The sequence below is a fragment of the Hylobates moloch genome, unplaced genomic scaffold, assembly GCF_009828535.3.
Source record: "Hylobates moloch isolate HMO894 unplaced genomic scaffold, HMol_V3 SCAFFOLD_3, whole genome shotgun sequence".
Lineage (NCBI taxonomy): Eukaryota > Metazoa > Chordata > Mammalia > Primates > Hylobatidae > Hylobates > Hylobates moloch.
The window spans coordinates 16,138,887-16,161,090 of record NW_026652278.1 but is presented as its reverse complement, the minus strand read 5'-3'; the positions used below and the strand labels follow the sequence as shown (position 1 = coordinate 16,161,090).

The 22,204-nt window shown below is 36.2% G+C and overlaps 1 protein-coding gene across 2 annotated transcripts in view; it reads right to left on the bottom strand.

Moving 5' to 3' along the window:
• The window catches only part of PDZD8 (PDZ domain containing 8), a 100,832-nt gene that overhangs the window by 30,076 nt on the left and 48,552 nt on the right, over nucleotides 1–22,204 (bottom strand). For both annotated transcript variants that reach the window (XM_032176730.2, XM_032176739.2), the window contains one exon: nucleotides 12,156–12,258. In XM_032176730.2, the coding sequence (XP_032032621.1) occupies nucleotides 12,156–12,258 (103 nt within the window). The remainder of the gene's footprint in view (nucleotides 1–12,155; nucleotides 12,259–22,204) is intronic.

The window sequence follows — 22,204 nt, the reverse complement described above, 5'->3', positions numbered from 1 at the left end:
GGCTCCAAAACTAGTAAAGAATTCCCATTTATACTAAACCCAGATTTTCCAATTATTAACATTTTGCCACATTTGTTTCTCTCTGCATATTATTTTTCTGAACTATTTGAAAATAAGTTATGCATATGATGTCATTAACTTCTAAATACTTAAGCATGTATTTCCTAACAAGGACATTCTCTCACATAACCACAGTACAATTACCAGAGTTAGAAAGCTAACATTGGGATAATACTATTATCTAATCTACAGACCTTATTCCAGCTGAAATATAATTTGAAATATGAATCAATAGCCTTTTATTTTTGCATCATCTTTGACTAAGGGATTACTTACACCAGTAGTAAACTACTGCCTGTTGGCTACTTATGCTTTAAGAACACACAAGCATATTCGTATGTAAGCAATGGGTGTATGTGTATGTTCATAAAGTTTTTTCTAAAAAGTTAACAGTGATCTCTCTGGGTAGTGGAATTATGGTTGACTTTTGTAGTCTTCTTTATAGGTTTCTAATTTTTTTTAAATGGGGGAAAATTACCCATACCAATTTCTAAACATATATAACTTATCTTACACAGGTTGATTTTGTTAAAATATGCAAGTTTCTGCAAACAAATGAGTGTATCATCACAAAAACTAAAAATCTGCTTCATGTTACCTCCTTTTGCTTAATGGCTTCCTACTTAAACTTCTGACAACTCTCAGTATTGATCAACTTACAAAAGATAATTCACACATCATTCATTTAGGAAAAAAGTCATCTGTCCATACTCTAAGAATTACTAGATAACCTTTAAAAAATATAATGAATTATCCCGAGGTAGTCTTATTTACAGTGGTTAATAAAACATCCTTATCTCTTCCAGCATAGGGCATATTGTTTATACATAAACAATTTTCAAATATAACCACCTATTTCTCTAGTACAATCCAATATCAATGTAAACCAACATGCTTACAAATGGAAACACAGCTGTTCCCAAATCGACTTTAAAGTCTACTCGTGTTCAATATTTAAGCTGAGAAATACACAATGACTAATGAAAATACTACAAAGATGGGTTTAATAAGACATATGAATTCAGTGTTGCTGTTGCTACCCCTTTCCAGTTACCTGTTTGAAGGTAAAAACAAAAATTTTAACTAGTTGTACTTTTAGCTTATTCATTTTAAAGTACCTTCAATTAGTATATTATAGAACTTCACATTTATAGCAAAATGCAAATGGGTGAAAGCTAGAGATGTCAAATAGTGTAGTATCATGAACTACTTCCTAAATATTTTAAAACTTTCTGTTATTAATTACAACTATCTGGAAGCACTAACATCCATGCTATGATGTTAATATTCTTTATTCCTAAAAAGTTCTTAATTTCTTATCTTAAATATTCCTGATGAAATATAAATGCTTGTCCATATTTTATCCTCAGTTGACATGGGCAGCAGCTATTGATCTCCATCCTCCTTACAACAGCTCTTAATAAGCTTGCTGATATTCTCAAGTCATTATTTGAGAACACAACCTTAACAACACCACCACTACCACTATCTCATGATTGAGGAGGATACTCTCCCTGCCCTCCTCACATTGCTACAGGAAGGATTTAAAAGGGTCTTATAAACTTGTACAAGAAAAAATAAATAAATAAAATAAAAGGGAGTGAGTGTAGGGGATTTATAAGGACACACAAAATATATGCACTAAAACCACAGGAACAAAAGAGGTCAATCAGGTCAAGTTAAATAATAATAGATATTATGTGCCAGGTATTACGCTAAGGGTTTTACATGCATTTAACCCTTATATCTTGTAAGGCAGTTACTATTACCTCTACTGTAGAGATTATGAAATACCTTGCTCATAGTCAAAGAGCTAGAGTGGAAAAAGCTAGATCTGAACCCAGGCCTACAGGACACCATTTGTGGAAATGATATAGCACTAGTTAAGAACATCAGCTGTGGAGTCATACTGCCTGGGTTTGCAGACTGTTTTTACTGCCAGCTAGCTGGGTGATTTGGATAAATTACTTCTGTCTTTGCATCTCAATTTCCTCATATATAAAACAGAGATAATAATAGTGCCTATTATCATAGTATTGTTAAATGAGGATTAAATGGTTAATGCATGTAAAATCTTAAAACTATGACTGGCACAGAAAAACTGCAGAAACTTGTAATTGCTGACTACCACTGGACTGAATATATGTGGACAGGGAGTTGAATGCTACTGCCAGATCTCTCATAACATCTCTCTAACAGTTTCCTAAAGTGTTTATGTCCTAGTTCTGCATCCGTGTATGGCTCAGAAAATCAGCTATTTGGCTAAGTGGACTTTTATAGGAAGGTGCTACTGTGCCTTGAAAAGGATGTTTTAACTAGTGAGAATGTATAGACTGTGTGAATCAGTTTTAGTTGAATCTCAGTAAACTGCAGGATTCTGAGAAACAGAACTTAAAAATAATGTTTAAGTTTTATGACTGTTACCTCCTTTAACTTGCTCTTAAAAAAATTTAGATTCTTACTACAATACTGTAAAACTACTTCGCTTTTCTTTATCCTATATGAAAAAAGAGGCTGAAAAACATAGCATAAACCTCAAAGCATTCAACTTACTAGTTAAGATACTAAAAGTTGAAATAACAGCAGTAAAAATTAAAAAAAAAAAACATAGTAGATCAAAGCACCACATGAAAAACATTCTATCTCTAGCCTGGCCTTTGATAGTCACTATACCTCAAACAGCTTGTACAGAATGAGATCCTCTTTCTCCTTTTCCTTCTCCCTCCTCATAGCTCATCTTTCTGGCTTCCTTGCTCACTCCAAAACCCTCTCCATTCCCAGTGGTATCCAAGCCACACAGACCCTATTTTCCATTTCCATTGCCACCTTTCTAGTTCAGACTTTCATTACCCCTCACCTCTACTTTTCAGGTCTTTACCCTATCAAATCATCCTTGATTTTATCCATTGCTGCCAGGTTCAATAAACATATTATTGACTAACTACTATGTGCTAAATACTGTGCTGGACATTTTAATATATATAATCTCAACCCTCATACAACCATAAGAAACATCAGTCCCATTTTATAGAATAAAGTACTTATGGATGAAATGGGTTTGGGGACTCTTGATTAAGGTTATGCTGGAAAAAGTGGCCTAGCTGAGACTCAAATCCAGCTCTAAGTCTGCCTGAAGAAAGATTCTGATATCACTTTCATTCTAAAAGCCTCCAGAGGTCCAACAGTCTTGGAGAGTAACAGCCAAACTTCTTAGTGTGGTATTTAAAGTACTCTATAATGTGGTCCAACCTTTTTATTCTTGTTTTGCATAACTTCCTATTCTATCATATTCTTTAGCCAACTTGAACAACTCATTCTATCTCAAAGATACTCAAATAGTCTCACTCTTAACTGGGGATTTTGTTATGTCCTCATCTTGAACTGGCCTGTCATCTCAAAATCCTATATATACTATGAGGTTTGGTTCAAATGTCACCGCCTTAATATATACTTTTCTTGTTTTCCCAAAAGAATGTTACTTCTCCCTCATTGGAACCTCACAGTACTACTGATACTCACGGTACTGTTGCTCTTATTTCCCTACTACTTATTTTCCTTGAAGGGAAGATGATACAATGCCTTACACCTCATATTCAGTTTCCTGTTCTCATACTCATAGTGCCTTCCACTGATTTGATCTGGAGAGTTTGTTTGTATATTTTAACATAACTTCCTATTCTTTCCCCAGCATCTTAGAATCATAGTAAACATACTTAGAAAACCTAAGACAGAGAACTACATCCCTCATTTTTAATCAAGATGAACTTTAAGAGAAGAAATGTTCCATAGGATTTACTATCAAAGCTCAAAGGCATTTAGTTTAAAGAAGCCAAATTATAGAACGTTATATATGGTTAAAATTTCATTGAGTCCCTACTGTATTCACAAGTATTATCAAATTGAACTAAACCTGAGTTTTCATAAAAACTGACATTTTCAAAAAGGCTTTATTTGCTTTAATCTTTCTCTTCCTTTTGATAAGATTAAGACTGTAAATGGCAAATGGTTAAATAGGAGCACCAAAATGCTATCTGCAAGGCATCTGGCCTTAAAAAAACACACCAAAATGCCAACTCTGAGGCATCTGGCCTAATGTATTTGTAAGTCTGTCTGTCTCAAATATTCTTACTTGAAATCACAGTTCTTTAGGAAGCTCTTTTATATTCTCTGTATGTACATTCAACAATACATGATAGAGGTGGACTTTGTAGGTGCATTCAATTTCATTCAGCAAGACTTCTAAAACTCTCCAAAACTGAAAGGGAAGTAAGGCAAGTAAAATTTTAGATTATACCTAGTCATTTTATTTAGGCTACATTAAACTATACACATAGAGTAAGAAATGTTTTTGATGTTTTCAGTAATGCCAGAAATAAAATACTATTATGCACCACATCTGTAAACTAAAATCCTCACTCTAAAAATCAGGCTTTTCACAAAATTAATATTGAACAGTAAATCTCTCATTTTGTGGACTTCCTTACCCTAAACATTTTTATTTGGTGAAAACATACATCAGGAATAGCCTTGAAGATGGAAAGGAAACAGAAGTGTGACTAAAAGTCATGCTAAAACTTTGAAGGTCTGGAAGAAGAAGGGTTGAGGTTGAATGAAGGCTCATGGTCAGACAGCCAGCCTTAGTCATACCAAAAACATTTACTGAATACCCACTGAATTGCTACGTGCTATGAGCAAATCAATCATGGTACCTGCTCATATGGAAGATACTGCTGGAGACAATACTGATCATATTATCATAGAAACATAAATGCAAAATCCCAACTGTGATAAGCATTACCAAAGAGTTTCATGATAGTTAGGAAAGGTTTCCAGAGGAAATGATGATTACCGTTTTATTAATAGGCTCTAATAAAACAGAAAACTGAGTATTTAATACAGAAGGCCTTTAAAACAGAGGATGGCTACTTGGCGACAGAAGAACTGAGTACCAAACAGGAGACAGTGAGGAAACTCAGATATAAGTAACAGTTCTAAGAAGTTACTATCAACCTTTGGCTGGAAGGAAGAGGGGTGGGGAGGAAGAGGTGGTATTAGTAGAGGCCAGAGGCTACAGTATCAAGCAGAAGCTGGAAATATGGTGGGCCTGTCCTGTCAGAAGCATGGTGCCACGAAGGAGAAAGAATGGCTGTCAGACACACTGTCCAATGCAGAGGGGAAGAGGAAGAAAACCCTGGCTTTCCCAGTTCACTCCTATTTCCCATCAGTGCTTTACATTGGTCAAACCTAGCTGAAATACAGCCTGCAAAGGTCAGCCCTCTCGTGGCATACAGCAGGGAAGGGCCCAAGAATGTATCTGAGGGCAAACAAGCTAAGGTCTAACACAAGCAGAGATCTGACGAATGGGTTAACCAAGGTTTGTATGGGGAGAAATGAGCTGGGGGTGGGGCACACACGTACCATGGCTGTGTAGAGGACAGAGAGTATGGCCAGTACGGAGGAGTGAAAGATGACCAGCATGACTAAACTGGAGAATGGCAAGGGAGAAAGGAGGGCTGGAGAAATAAATAGGGACCAGGCCTGCGAGGGCTGGAATTTATCATCATACAATATGCAATCAGAAACCACTGAGGCAGGCAACTGATAAAATCAGATGTGTATCTCAAAAGTTCATTGATTCTCCCCTTTCCTCCCAGGACATTCACTAAACAACTGCAACAAGCCAGAAACTCTATTAGGTGCAGGATACATAGCATAAAAAAAAAACAGCATGTTTGTGTTTCTGTGAAGTCTACGAGCAAGTGTCTAGCATGCTGGATTATCAAAGACCTTTTAAGTATTCTTTTAGCGTGAATCATCTGATTATCATCAGGAACATGAGATTTATCTTCACTGCTACACAGATTTAGTTCCAGTAAAGTTGCTGATTATCCTTATTGTTTACTTTTTGTATTTATATGCTTCCATTAGTCATTCACCCACCTTGTCTTTTCAGCTGAAGAACACTAATTTTTTTCCCATCCATTTATCTTTATATGGCTATCTCATTTCCATGTTAATTTTAATTATTTGTCCTTGCCCTATCCAGTTCTGTTTTAAATTCCTTGTATTATAGTAACCATAAATGCACAAATAATTTATTCCCAGAGAATTTCATAGTTTGAAAATAAGTGTATAAAAAGATTTCATTTTGTGACACCTTTCACGAAAAGTCAGATTTCTTGTTTTGGAAGCACAGTGACGTATTGACTACTTCTTTAAGAATCCTAGATCTCATATTTTAAAGTGTAGTTTGGATTTATTTCTTACATACTTGTCCTGAGAGCTCTTCCTTCATATTCTACCTCTTAACCTGGCACTTCTGAGCTGAGTGCCATGTGTAAATCTGAAGATTATACTGTACATTCCTTCTTCTAGATCTGTGCTGTCCAATATGGTACCCACTAGTCACATGCTTCTGAGCACTTGGAATGTAGCTGAAATTCAACCTATGCTGTAATTGTAAAATATATACCAGATTTCAAAGACTTTGTATAAGAAAAGAATGTAAAATATCTCATTGATTTTTATGTTGATTACATGTCAAAATGACCAGGTTTGAGATATATGGGTCAAATAAAACATTACTAAAATTAATTTCACCTGCTTGTTTTTTACAGTGTCCACTAGAAAATCTAAAATTACATAAGTGCCACATATCATATTTCTATTAGTGCTGTACTAAATCATTTATGAAAAATGATCAAAGTCTCGGACTCAATCATTCAGGACACTATACCCGATCATCCTTACCCTGTTTCCCACATCTCTAAGCCAGATCTAATTGTGACAAAATATTCTCCTAGGAATTAGATGTTGGGAAACTTTGGTATGGATCTTCATCAAAAGCTTTCTGAAAGTTGAAAATGCATTTACTGTTTTCATTTCTTCTATATGCTCATTTAGCATCTTCATATTAGATAGGAATGATTTCCCTAAATACTGTTTTTTTCTCCCAACTTATTACTTTTCCTTTACACTAAGTCTTTCCTGTATTCAACTGCCCTAATCGTTACTCTGGAAGTAAACGAAGACTCACTGGGCTCTATAATAAGCCAGACTGTCTCTGAATCAGGCTTAATCTTAGGCAACTGAACATGGCTGATCCTATTTTGAAGGCCCTTGTATTCAGATCCCATCTCCCCATGCTTTCAGATTTCTCCTTAACTCTGTTCTAAAATGATCCCATTATCATCACTACTAATTATTTGAATACGATTCACAGTCCAGTTTTTGTTAGAGGTAGTGGGATTTAATCAAACAAGTAGAGATCTTATAGTCAGAAGACTTTGGCTCTTTGTATATGGGAAAAGTATTTCATAGATTCTAAAGTGCTACATATGTTAGATATTTTGTTTGCATATCTTGTTTCTTACCCTGGCAGTAGTTCTTAGAAAATAGGTATCATCTCCTCAAATATCTCTTTAATTGTATGGGCGTGTTTAAAAATTGATGGGAGCCTGGTATCAATGATTTACCTTTTAGAATCGGATTAGGCTTTGATGAGAAAACAATAGCTTTCTTTTCTAAAAAGAAGAAAAAATACCACTCAAGTCAAACAGAAAGAAAAAGTCCAAAATCTAGGAGGTGAATTATTCAGGCTTCACAATTTTAAATAAGGCTGACCCTATCTAAAGCCCTTCTTATAACGGTTGCCAGTTAATACCATGTAACACTCAGAAAGAATATACTGTTCTGATTAAGAACTCCAATATATCACTTACGGATTCTCCCCAACTGTTAGCTGAATGCTTTTCAGGGATGCATCACTTCTTGCTTTTTAGGTAGATCTGAAGTAGCATGTCATCTCCTAATGCCTTTAACCACAGTTCCCTCTGGTACCTGCATACTGGGCTACAAAAGGTATGAAGTACTTCTACTCTTTTATTTATACTGAACAAATGATTGTTCTCTCTTCTGCTCATCTACTCTAAATAAGGAGACCCAAAAGCTTCTTTTATAATTTCCTCTCCATTTCAAAACAGGAAAAAATTCATATTCATCTTTCCTTTCTGATAGTGACACATTTATATACCAATATTGTTTGGATTTTCAACCTCGTGTCTCTAATTGCAAAGGGAAACACTTGGTCTCTTATGAAAGGCAATTGCTGCCAAGTACCTGAATGCAGAGTGTGGTAGGCTGAAGTAAGATGGAGAGTAGGGTTAGCATCAGAAAATGTACACAAAGGCTTGTTTCTAAAAATCAGAACTCGTTACATCCTTTTATTCAGAATGAAAGAATAGGTGGGTGTTTGTACTAGCCCCTACTGCCTTTTCCTCCACCCTAGAATTCCCAGATTCAGAGGTTCCAGAGCCCATTTTCATGGTGCCTTCTCTTTTCCCCAGTGGCCTCAAACATTCCAAATTGGAAGGATAGAGTTGGAATAGAACAACCTATTTGAAGAATCAAGTGAGTCAGTGTGGATAAATGATGAAGAGAAGATACAGAAGGCACAGGCAGACTAGCTAAAATAAGAAGAGAGAGGGAAAGAGAACAAAACTTTTATTAATAATCTATTTGGTGTATGAGGCCGGGTGCGGTGGCTCATGCCCATAATTCAAGCACTTTGAGGCGCCGAGGTGGGTGGATCACCTGAGACCAGGAGTTTGAGACCAGCTTGGCCAACATGGCGAAACCCCGTCTCTACTAAAGATACAACAATTAGCTGGATGCAGTGGTGCACACCTGTAGTCCCAGCTACTCAGGAGGCTGAGGCAGGAGAATTGATCCAGGAGGCGGAGGTTGCAGTGAGCTGAGACTGCGCCACTGCACTCCAGTCTGGGCGACAGAGCTAAACTCTCTCAAAAACAAAAACAATAATCTATTTTGTGTCTGAAACTAGGGGTAAAGCAACTGGGTGGTCAGTGGCAAGAAAACTCCAATTCTGGGAGGGTAAAACTTAGGATCTCTCTCTTTCAAACAATGTTTGCTAATGTGACATTTATGTGTTCTGTGGCGCTAACCAGGCACATAATGATTCACATGTGCTTTAATATATGTCAGATTAATTTATTGTGAATTTTATTTGTAAGCACTATACATTCCACAGATATTTACAGATAGTTTTTTATAGTTTATTACTAAAATATCATGGCCTGAAACTTTTTAAAATCTGAAAACTCCTTAAATTTCTTTCTTGGTGAAAGTTAAGCAAAGTATGATCACCAAACCTGAATACTGCAATGGACCCGAAATAAATCACAAATTGCATTGTCTCTTTCTGGTGTGGTAAAGTAATTTTTAGTATTTACTCTGTCATCTCTTGTAAGATGATCCCCTAATTTTTGTTTAAGCCTAATATCTAATTTACTTATACCTCAGCTATCTTGGCTTATAGGATTCTCATGAGGAATCTTTATTATTTTCAAAGAACAAACACAACCACAAGGTACCTCATTTATCCTATGAACTCTTTTATTGTACGAATGAGCTAAGCAGAGCACTGGTCTGAGTGAGTTTGCTCCAAACTTTTCTTGGATTTCTAATAAGGTATTTCTAAAATAGGCTTTATGTAGGGTATTTGCTAAATTATTCTTTGCAATTTCTCCCTTATGTCCCAATTTATAAAAAATTCCCTTAAAAATAAAAAGTCATGGCCAGATGTGACAGCTAGTCCCTTTAATTCCAGCACTTTGGGACACTAAGGTGGGAGGACTGCTTGAGGACAGGAGTTCAAGACCAGCCTGGCTAAGATAGAAAGACCCTGTCTCTACCAAAAAATAAAAAATAAAAATAAATAGATGAGTGTAGTGGTGCACACTTGTAGTCCCAGCTACTTGGGAGGTGGAAGCTGAGGTAGGAGGATAACTTGATCCCAGGAGTTGGAGGCTGCAGTAAGCCATGATTGTGCCACTGCACTCTAGCCTGGGTGACAGAGCGAGACCCTGTCTCTAAAAAAAAAAAAAAAATGAAAAGGTGATCAAATAGATTTGTTTTCTTGTGGACTGGCTACATAAAAGCCACTCATAACTCCTGTTTCTCCCTTGCCTTCTACTTCTACAAAGGCAGAAAAATTAAAATGGCTTCTCATACTGTACTTTCTTGCTGCTGAGGAGGCCATAGGACTCACTTCTGGCCAATGAGATATAAGTAGAAATCCCTGGGAGGAACTTCCAGGAAAGTTTTAAAAAGGACATGGCTGACATGTGCTTTTGGCCAGCTTTAGACCACACCCTTTTTCTTGAAAGGTAAAATCCTAAGGATGCATTAGACATCTTGCAACCATCAGGGCAAAAACTCCCTGTTTTTGCTAAGGAAGATGAAGAAGAAAGCTGTGTTCCTAGATTACAGTGTTACACTCCTTTAAAAACTCAAGGCACATTAAAAGTATGACAGGAATTAAGTTTCTTTTATTCTGTATATTCATTATAATTAGTGACTAACTTCACTGAACAAATTTCAACATTAAATACTGTTTAAACCTAGAGATTGTATTTATACAAAGATAGCATCCTAAACTCATCAAACAATTTAGCATAATTGTTTTAATGATGTTCTATTTTCTACCCATATTTGTAATGTATTACAAATTATTGAATCCTACTCCCTGATGTTTTGTCTTAAGGAACTAATAATTCTCCTCCCTAGGAATATTAATTCAGACATTCATAATTTAATGCCTGTAGACACTGTTGCTGACATTTTCAACATCAGATATAATTAATAACCTAGAATTCTTTCCTCAAAACTACTTATGACATATGCTAAGATCTACAATAATGACAAGATTAAAGTCTTACCAATTTTTGCTATAAAATATTAGAACTGTCTAATCTCATATCTTTGCAAATATAATAAAGGATACTGAAAATGCCAATAGCAATGGCAAGTTATGACCAATTCAAAGCAAAGGCAAAAATTTTGCTGGAAAAAACAATAATGCTTCTTCATGTAGTTATGTATTTCAAAACAAATTCTAATGCTAGTTATTTCAATCTTCTGAGGAATTGCTTCAAATTGTTTGAGATACAACTTAAAGAAGGTTGGGGCAAGAACAGCCACCAAAGAAAGGGGAAACTTTCCATGAAACCTCTATTTTGACCACGTCATTACCATGCTCAAAATGTTCAACAGCTCCCCATTGCTTTCATAAACCCAAACTCTGTGGGCCAGCCATCCTCCCTTTCCAGTTTTACTTGTCCCTCCTTCTCCACTCTGATCAAAATTACCCTCTTTCTTCCAAAATAATTTCATACTGCCCAATTTTTATATAAGGATGTTCACAACAGTTAATACATAAATAAATCAGAAACAATTTAAAAGTCAAAGGAATATCCATAAAAACACTACATAGTTGTCCATTAAAGACTTAGCAGGATTTTGACTGTTACCCTGTAGTACTGGGTACATACTTCTACTAAAATAATTATTCACTGTTTATCTGAAATTCAGATTTAACTGGGTGTCCTCTATTTTCTCTGGTAAGCCTGCTCCAGTGTCATTTCTTTAGATTCCTATTATCACCAGATCTAAAGAGCCTCCTTTATTATAACTTATAATTCCTCTGTCATATGCCTATTTTCTTCATAGCACCTGCGAATCTTTGGGAATAGCTTTGTTCACTTTTTTTGTTTACCATTTATTACTGTGTTCTATCTTTACCCTATAAAATGGAGATCACCTCCTCCCTCTTCTAATCCCCACAACACAAATCTACCCCATGTTAGTACCACAAGAATAGGGGCTTTTTTTGTCTTGAACAGTTTCTCTTGAATCTAAAACAGTGCCCAGCACAAAGTAAGTGCTCATAAAATATCTGTCCAATAAATGAATAATGAATACTCTGAATTCACATGTATTTGAAAGTGTTTAGTTAAAATTAGTTCCTTCTAATTTCATAACTGAAGCAATCTTAAAGTTCTGAAAGGAAAGCTAGTCGAACTAAGTTTCTTATGCAGGTAATATGAATACTAACTATAGTTTCTTGTGATTTACTTTATCACTGTAGTAGTATTGTAACGAGACAAATAAATAAGAACTGTTCATAGTTATTTGCACATGACCAAAAATAACTATAGGAATACAGAAATAGTAATAAACGCATGCTTATAAAATAGAACTTTATACAGATATAAATCACTGTAAATCCATTTTACCGTCTTAATAGAACTCCTCTGTTTTTCTTCCCAAACACTACTGCTTAACTCAAGTGTGCAATGAACATTTGCCTCTCTGTCATAGGATCCAAAAATGAGTAACCTGCAGAATAAAACAAAAGAAGGGAGAGTATCATACCTGTTATATTCATTAAAGTTTTTCTTTCTGATTATTATAACAAGAAACAACACATTACTCCATTACTATTATAGCTTTAGTAACAGAAAAAAAAATTAAGTCAAATATCTTATACACCCTCTAGTGGAAACATGAAGTAAAGCTAAAATTTGGTGAGATTCCAGGATATTGCTATTTTTCAGCAGCTAAGTCAAACAAATACAAAGTATTATCTACTCATTAGGTAAAGAAATTGACCAAATATGTACATGTAGCAGCAAGACCTATACATCTTCAAAACAGACTGTTGAATTTAAAAACAAAGATGCAGAATAATGCTAGTATATCATCAACTCTGTAAAACACATACACACACAAAAGTGCAATATAATTGCTTATAAACACACACACACACACACACACACACACTCTTCATCTACTAATGTGACCTCAGGCAAATTATTTAACTTCTCTAGGCTAAGCCCATCTCCTCCTCTAGAAACTCTAGGGAAAAACAGTACTTACCTTTGAAAACTGTTGTGAGTAAAAGGCAATGCACACAAGGCATTTAGCATAGTGCCTAGCAAACACTAAGTGCTCAATAAATGTTATTTCTAGTATTGTCTTGAAAACAACTGTCAAGGAATACTGGCATCATGTAATTTTACTGTTTAACATTTAGATCTAAAAAAGACATATGAGGTCCAATCACGAGATTATATAATATAGTTTTTATTGCTGAAGAAAAAAGGTTACTCATGTGTCCAACTTCTATATTATCTATCCTCAAAATCAGAATGTAAATCTGCCGACTTGTTTCAGGAGTAAGCTTGAGAACAGCTTTAACACTAACGAACATGTTGACTGTTACTCTATTACTTTACCTCTCTATGAAGATCATGAGGTAGTAGTGAATAACGAAAAGGTGGATAAAACACATTAGAGAAATTAAAAAAAAACTGTGTCCGCAGGTTAAAGATCTCAAGCAAATCATGTCCATACTCCACAAACTAGACTCACAAACAGAAGCCTGAAAAAACTCGTGGTGAAAAAATCAAACCAAAACAAAAACAAACCCCTAAAATTCTAAGCTCTAAACAATTCTTAAATAATCTTAAAAGGAACTTTAAACTTAGTGCTTAACAACCTATTATCAAAAAGAAGGCAGTCCAAATACAGGATTCTTAAACATAAAATACTAAGTTTAGGGAAAAAATGAGAATTTACATTCATTAAAGCTCTGCTGCCACCACCTGTTCAAAGAGTAAACTACCTAAGGGCCTTTACTATCTTGCAGAGAAAACTGCACCAGTTAGTGTCCCCAAATTCCTGACAGGTATTAATCTTCAGAATTCAGGAATGAAAAAGCAAAATTGTCAGAAATTCTCCCTTGTAATTGTAAGTTATTCCATATTTTTCACAGAACTGTAAAAATGTTTTTAGAAAGAGTAATAAAAAATTTAACAAAAATTAACTCAAAATGGGTCACAGACCTGAATATAAAAGCTAAAACTATAAAATCCTTAGAAGAAAACATAAAAGCAAATCTTTTTGACCTTGGACTAGGCAATGGTTTCTTAAATACAACACCAAAAGCATAAGTACCAAAAGAAAAATAGATAAACTGGATTTCACCAAAGTTAGGAAAGTTTTAAAGTAAATGAAAAGACAACCCACAGAATGGGAGAAAATGTTTGCAAAACAAGTATTTGATAAGGGCCTAGTATCCAGAAAACATAGGAATTCTTTACAGCTCAACAATAAAGAGACAAATAATGCAATTTTAAAACGGGCAAGGAATCTGAATAGGCCCATCTCCAAAGATGCACAAATGGTCAACAAGCACATGAAAAGATGCTCAACATCATTAGCCATTGAAGAAGGGCAAATCAAAACGACTTTATACCCACTAGATTGGCTATAATAAAAGAGACAATAACAAGTATTGGTGAAGATATGGAGAAATTAGAATGCTCATACATTGCTGATGGGAATGTAAAATGGTATAGTCACTTTGGAAAACAATTTGACAGTTACCTAAAAAGTTAACATAGAGTTAACACATAGCTCAGTAATTTCACTCCTAGGTGTGTAAACAAGAGAAATGAAAGCATACATTCATACAACATGCATGCAAATGTTCACAGCAGCATTATTCATACTTAATGGCCAAAAAGTGGAAACAAGCCAAATATCCATCAAATGATGAGTGGGATAAATAACATGTGTCATATCCATTTAATGAAATATTATTCGGCAATAAATGAAGTATTAATACATGCTACATACACTATGAATGAACCTTGAAAAAATTCTAAGTGAAATAAGCCAGCTAAAAAAGACTACATATTGTATGATTCCATTCATATAAAATATCTTGAATAGGCAAATTTATACAGATAGAAAGTTATTTAGGGTTGCAGGAGGAGTACTAGAGGAAAATGGGGATTACTGATAATGGATATGGAGTTTCTTTGAGGGGGATGAAAATATTCTAAAATTAAACTCTGACGGTGGTTATACAGCCCTGTAAATATATCAAAAAACAGGCCGGGCGCGGTGGCTCACGCTTGTAATCCCAGCACTTTGGGAGGCCAAGGCGGGCGGATCATGAGGTCAGGAGATCGAGACCACGGTGAAACCCCGTCTCTACTAAAAATACAAAAAATTAGCCGGGCGTGGTGGTGGGCGCCTGTAGTCCCAGGTACTTGGAGAGGCTGAGGCAGGAGAATGGCGTGAACCCGGGAGGCGGAGCTTGCAGTGAGCCGAGATTGCGCCACTGCACTCCAGCCTGGGCGACAGAGCGAGACTCCGTCTCAAAAAAAAGAAAGAAAAAAAAAATATCAAAAAACAGTTACTTGTATACTTTAAATGGGTGAATTGCATGGTATATTAATTATATCTCAATAAAACAATTGAAAGAAAAAATGAGTAAGAGTAACAATAAATAATGAATCATTTTTCTGTGGTAAGGTTACATTTAAAGTTTCAAAGATTTTTTTAAAAGATGTAATAATAAATGATTGGTTTATTATGGTTATAAATCAATATATTGTGACAAGATTATAAACCAATAAAATGTAAAACTGCTCTTTATTTGATACAGATATATGATAACAGAAAACATTAAAAGGGTACCTTAAAACCAAATAAATTCAAAAAAATCATTAATTGTGAAAAATAACCATACATATTAATAACATTAACAATAAAAATTTAAAGCATACAAAGCATTATTTGTCCTATTCAAAGTCTTGATCTTTGTTTTGTGACAAATATCACAGAAAAAGTTTTTGTTTTGGATTGTTACTGATTCGTTCAATTGTAATGAGTATTTCCAAAAACATCTTCAGGTTGGGTGCACTAAACAAAAATTATGGGAGGCCATTGAACTGAGCTCCTGTGCTAGATCCTAATAAGAACAAACCAAATAAGGGGCCCAAACAGACTTATAACTAAATTTGTTGTAGTTTTTTCTTTTGACAGTTCTGGTGGCCATATGAAGGGACATGAAGATTTCTGATGACCCATGACCCTGAGACCTCGAGGAACATGGTAAAGGTGCTACTGACCCCCTCTTTGGGTCCTCTGTCTTCCTCAGGAAGCCCTGAAAATTGTCAAGTTTCTCTCAAGCTTTGCTTTCTTTTGCCCTGAGTTCCCTGATCTCTGTGGTTTGGGGTTAATCTGTGCTGTGAGAAGGCACTTGACTTTTGGATTTGCAGTAGCTGAGAAGTCACTGGCAAGAGCTGCAGTTTTAAAGGTAACTGACAGTGGTTGAACTAAGTGGTTATTACTGCAGGGGGCACAAACTCTAGTTTTCAGAATTTGCAGTTATGCTGGTTCTATATTCTTCATTTTTCTTGTACACTCAGGTAAGAGAGGCCTCAGGTGTCTGGTTCACAGAGAAATGGGAAAATCATTGGCTAGGTTGATCAGTGGAATGTCAGAGCCAAAGCCATAACCTGACTGGTGGACATGGGTGAGGCATGTAAGAGCTATTAGAGCAACCCATCACTAAAAAATAAGACTACCATGAGAAGATAAGCCTGGTCAGGGAATGGGTCAGTTAACATAAAGTTGTCCAGCAGCCACAAGAAAATATCCATGCAATGAAGTACACTGTGGAAACATTATAGGACTCAAACTCATGGCATCTCCCTCTTAGGTTTTTATCTTGGCTCTGGGAGACCCAAGACTCAATGTAAAAATAGGATCCTTAATTTCTGAATTGCTGAGTACTCGGCCTTCTGGCTACACCTGACTTTCACATGTATGAGTATTAAGCCTGAAAGCTGCATATACTTACGGAAGTGGCAAAATCTTATTAAAGATAATTTAGAATTACAATGGCCATATGAAGACTGTTCCAGAAGAACAAGACCGTTCATCTAAGAAATGTACTTGAATCCCAAGCCTCCCAATTAATTGGTAGAGAGAATGGGATTCTCCTTTTAATTGGTATTCAGAAGCCTCAAAGAAACAACAGGATTCAAAAATAGCTTTTATAAAAGATTCATTGCAAAAACCTAATGAAAAGCTAAAAATGCAAGATAATCCTCATATACCAAGAAAAATAAGACTGGCTTGACTACTACTGCTCCCCTCTATCTACTTTGCCTGAATATTCAGTCTACTAACCATTTGAACTACCTTTCTTCTATGAAAAAGCAGTTACACAGCTTTTTTATAAAATAAAACCCCCTGAAAATTCCAAAATGATCCCCCAGTAACTTATACTTCCTGGACAAAAGCATAGAGAATTTTCTAAATCCAGGGAAGAACTTCAAAATTTTTCTGAAGAATTCACGGTCTTAATTGGAACCTATGACCTGGTATTACTGACCTCTACCAACTAATACACCAACTGATACCTGAGAATGGTATCAGCGACCCAACAAGACCTACCTGGATCTACTTATGGGCAAGGCAAAGCCCCCAAAATTGCAAATGACTTTCTGAAAGCCATTCCTAAACTGTTTTCCCATTTGCACTATGTGGTCTATCATCCAGACCTGCATGCTAGAGAAATATGAAGCTGTTACTGACTTGAAAATTCACTTGGAAGCCCTTTTGGTAAGGCATTCCAGCTTCCCCCAACTTGATGCAGGCTCATAAAAAAGACAAAAGACAGGCAGGGAGCAGTAGCTCTCACCTGTAATCCCAGCACTTCGGGAGGCCAAGGCGGGTGGATCACTTGAGCCTAAGAGTTTGAGACTAGCCTGGCCAACATGGTGAAACCCCGTCTCTACTAGAAATACAAAAATTAGCCAGATGTGGTGGTGCACATCTGTAATCTCAGCCACTCAGGAGGCTGAGCCAGGAGAACTGCTTGAACGTGGGAGGCTGAGGTTGCAGTGAGCCAAGACAGTCCAGCGTGAGCAAGACTCCATCTCAAAAAAAAAAAAGACAAGAGGCTACAGGACTGAGCTAAACTAGTAATCGTAGCAGAACATTTCAAGAGGACCTTAGAGCAAAATAAGAAACAAATGACTTCCAAATTATGGCCTTCCAATTACAGGAGCTCCATGGCAACCAACAATCTAGAATGACCTTTGGGCCTGTCCTTAGGGTGCTTCTGCAATAAGGGAACCCTACTGCAGCAGTTTCCAAAGAACCACTGCCACCTGTGCAAACAACCAAGTCACTATAAAAAGGGTTGCCCAAAAAAATGTCTAGGGAAGTCCCTAAGAACGAGCTTCTGAATTTTCTCCTAGGCTCATCTGTGCACTTCCTTGTGAAATCCTATAGTGAATTACTATAATTTGTGCTCTACATCTCATCTACCTGACACACCTGAATCGTCTAGGCTCTCCTAGAGTGTCTATTTTGATAAGCCTGTCAGGGTAGGGCTAGAGTTCAGTGCCACTCTCTAGAGAGAAATCTCAAGAAAAAACCAGAGGAAAATGCAACAAATTCAGTTTTGGCAGATATATACATTGTTCATCCAGATGAGATTTGGAGATATTCAGATTTAAAATGTAGTTCATCTGACAAATCGATCTCTGATAATAGGCAACATGCTCTAAGCACTTTCTTATAAAAATTTGCATTCTTTCTCTATGGCTTTGAGTCAAAAAATTTCTACATTGTTTTACCTAAAAATCATCCCTTGGAAGTGCATATTTAGGGTTGCCAGGTTAACAACTGTTTAGGGGAATGGAGCAGGTAACTGAAAGACTGATAGTTTACAGGGGGAAGAAAAACTATGTGGAAATTGTCAAATGAAAAATTTTGAAAGCTGTGGAATCTGCAAGAAACAAGCAAAATGTGTTTTTGGTAAGAAAAGTTATAGAATTTTCTTAGAGGACTGATCTGCTCTTAATAGGAAACAGTGAAAGATTTTTCTTTGCTTTTTAAGTAATTGGCCTAGGAAACAAAGATATTGTGTTTTATCAAGATAATTGTTAGTGCTTCATGTTATCTTTTATTAGGTCTTTAATTACTTGAGTCTTCTCAATATTAAAAGACTTAAGTTTTTGTTGACAACCATATAATCCGTACTTGTCTTTAAAATCTTTCTTGATTAAATACATAACAAAATCATATTTAGTTAAGGTTTAAAATATTTTGATATTTTTGACAAACTTACCAAAATCAAATTCTAAATTAAGTCTCTTTGACCTTAATTTAACTTTGGAATTTCCTGGTTGGGCCCCTGAAAACCCAAAGATTGTGTTTCTCACCTTGTGAAAGAGAAATAACTAATTAGGCTTATGTGATGAAATTATATGGGAAGCACTGTCAAATAATAAGTGATACTAAACCTTCTTTGCATTATGTTAATGGGTATGTTATTGATATGAGTATTCCAAAATTTGTATGAGATTCCTAGAAATCTAATAGTTATCAGTCATAATTTTTGGTTATTATGTTAAATGTTACAATGCCATAGCAATAACCAAATTTCTTTGTCAATTGCTGATTAGAATGAACTCTCATCAGATTTTTAGCCATGGACATTTCTAACTCTTGGTCATCCACAGACAATGGTTTTGGTTCTTCCTTAAAAGTATGTGCAGTCAGTTACAGTCCAAAATTGCTTATTCGTCAAGATTCATTACAAGTACTCTGGAAAACAAGTTTCTGATAACTTTAAGATCATACCATTGGCCTGGATAAGAATTTATAAAACTCTAATGAGGAAACTGATGGCTTCATGAAACTGCTAACCAAGATCTGGCAGAATAAGAATAAATTACACAGAACTGAATAAACTGATGAGAATAATTTTTTATGACTTTTTATTTGAAATATTGCTGATTCTTCAGTGCTTTGTTTTCCAGATTTAAAGAAACCTTTTTTTCTTTTAATCTATAGCTTATAGCAGTGTGGTAAAGTTCACTTTTGTGAGCAAAATTTGGAGCCTTTACTTTTTCATCCCATCTGAACCCTCCAGATTTTGGAAACTATTAGTGAGTATTCTTAATTTTATGGCAATATAATCATTTATATAAGTTTCTTAAGAATCTGTTCTCCTTGTAAAAGGACACACTTGAAAACACTGGTACCAAGCTTTGACTGGAATCTCGTATTTTCAGATATGACCAGACAACTTCAAGGAATTAAAGTTGACTTTATGGCACCAATTAACACCTCTGTCACCCCTCTCCCCAACTGCCACCATGGAAAAACTGGCCTGATATCTTGAATACAACAGCCCAGCTGGTGGTCTTATAGGGGGGTGAAGAATGTCACTTCCTGACAGGCCCAGGAAACTCAGGATATTTTTGGGACCTCAAAGAGAGAGGAATTCACCATAATCTATTAAGTACTATAGGCGACGTTTAATGGTGAGTCCTGGGTTTGGCTTCACAGCCTTGAGTCTTTTAAAAGTCTTATTTGAGATTACCTATCAAAAGTTCCAGAAAAGCAAACTTTCTTTTTTTTTTTTTTTTTTTTTGAGACAGAGTCTAGCTCTGTCACCCAAGCTGGAGTGCAGCTGGGATTACAGGCGCATGCCACCATGCCTGGCTAATTTTTGTATGTTTAGTAGAGATGGGGTTCCGCCATATTGACCAGGCTGGTCTCAAACTCCTGGCCTCAAGCAATCTGCCCACCTCAGCCTCCCAAAGTGCTGAGATTACAGGCGTGAGCCACCACACCCAGCCAAAACTATGAAAAAAGCCACACTTTATTTGTTAGATTGTAGCCTGGTTTGTTGTTTGTAAGTTTTTATTATCTTCCTATAGACTGAACTGGATCCTGGATTTTTCTAGTTTCCTCCTGATATGGTTTGGCTCTGTTTCCTCCCCCAAATCTCATCGTGAACTGTAATCCCCATAATCCCTATATGTCAAGGGTGGGACCAGGTGAAGGTAATTGGATCGTGGGGACGGTTTCCCCCATGCTATTCTTGTGATAGTGAGACTCACAAGATGTGATGGTTTTATAAGTGTCTGGAATTTCCCCTGCTCGCACTCAATCTCTCTCCTGTCACCTTGTGAAGAAGGTGCCTGCTTCTTCCTCCCCTTCCACCATGATTCTAAGTGTCCTGAGGCCTCCTCAGCCATGCAGAACTGTGAATCAATTAAATCTCTTTTCTTTATAAATTACTCAGTCTTGGATATTTCTTTATAGCAACATGAGAACGGACTAATACACCTTCAATATCTAGCTTCATACAAGTCTCCAACTAAGAATAATAACTGCTCTGTTCTTTAATCCCTATAAGGTGAAGCTAGACAAGTCAATATAAATTTCAAGAGACAAGTTTCACGCCTAATGTGTGGGCCACACAGAGTTCAGCAAATCACCCTATGCCATAACCAGAGACATTAAAACAGTGAACCAGGACAAGAAGTTGATAGCTTTGTGCTGTGGACAGCTTTTCCCAAGACTTTGGAACAAGCCTCCTCATCATAATGAGACTCTTACCTCTCTTAATGCCTTGCTTAAGCTTTCTTCTTTTGCTTGGCACAGGATAATGCTGTAATCAAAATTCCACAATCAAACAGCTTCTGTAGGTAACTTGATGAAGTGCTGGATCTGTCATGTCAAACCCAAATCTTTACATGACCTAAGAGATCCTTTAATATACCTAGTGGTTAACTTTAGCAACATCTCTAATACAACTGTTTGTTCAAATTGAACTAGTGGTCCCTTGCATAGAGTTAGACTTCTAGAACCACTCATTCTCTCTCCTTGTTTTAAATTAGCACAGTCATAGGAAGCTGGATAATAGAATTTCTACCTACTAGCTGAACAGGGAGGAATCTGTGCAGTTGCAGACACTTCTTATTACACACGGATAAATACATCTGGTATTACAGAGACTCAGGTACAAAAAATTAACAAAAGGTGACTTGGTTAAAATGGGTAGACTTCTAATATAGCTCATTCTTTGATCTATCTGATTTGACTGGTTTGGTTCATGGGGACCTTGGTTAGGGAACGTACTCCAAACTCTTCATACTATCCTTCTGATAGTAGTAGTCTCCCTATGCACTGTATTCTCTCAAATGTTTTGAATGTTTATATGCAGCCATTCGTCAAACGTCAAATGGTCTCTCTGGGCTGGAACAACAAAAACTCAAAGAAATGAGTGACCATGAGGACACTGTAATCTATGAATGGCATGTTGAAACTGGCAATGCAGAATGATAGAAACTGAAAGTAGCACTAATACCCTGAGTTTTGGTCAGACTCTCACCTAGGGGTACTAAAGGATCTCACCTAGGTGAGACTGTGACCAAATGGGGGGGATTGTCAAACAAAAATTATGGGAGGCCACTGTTTTGGACTAAGCTCCTGCACTAGGCCCTAACAAAACAGACCAAACCAAAATGGAGTCACTGTAATGCTAAATGCCATATAAGCAAATAGATGCCAAACAGACTAGTTTTTCCTGAAAATAGGTGATTCCAGTCTACCTGAGTTAGCATAAGTCAGTCCCCTGTGCTTTAACCTTTACCAAGAAGTAACTTATGTTAAC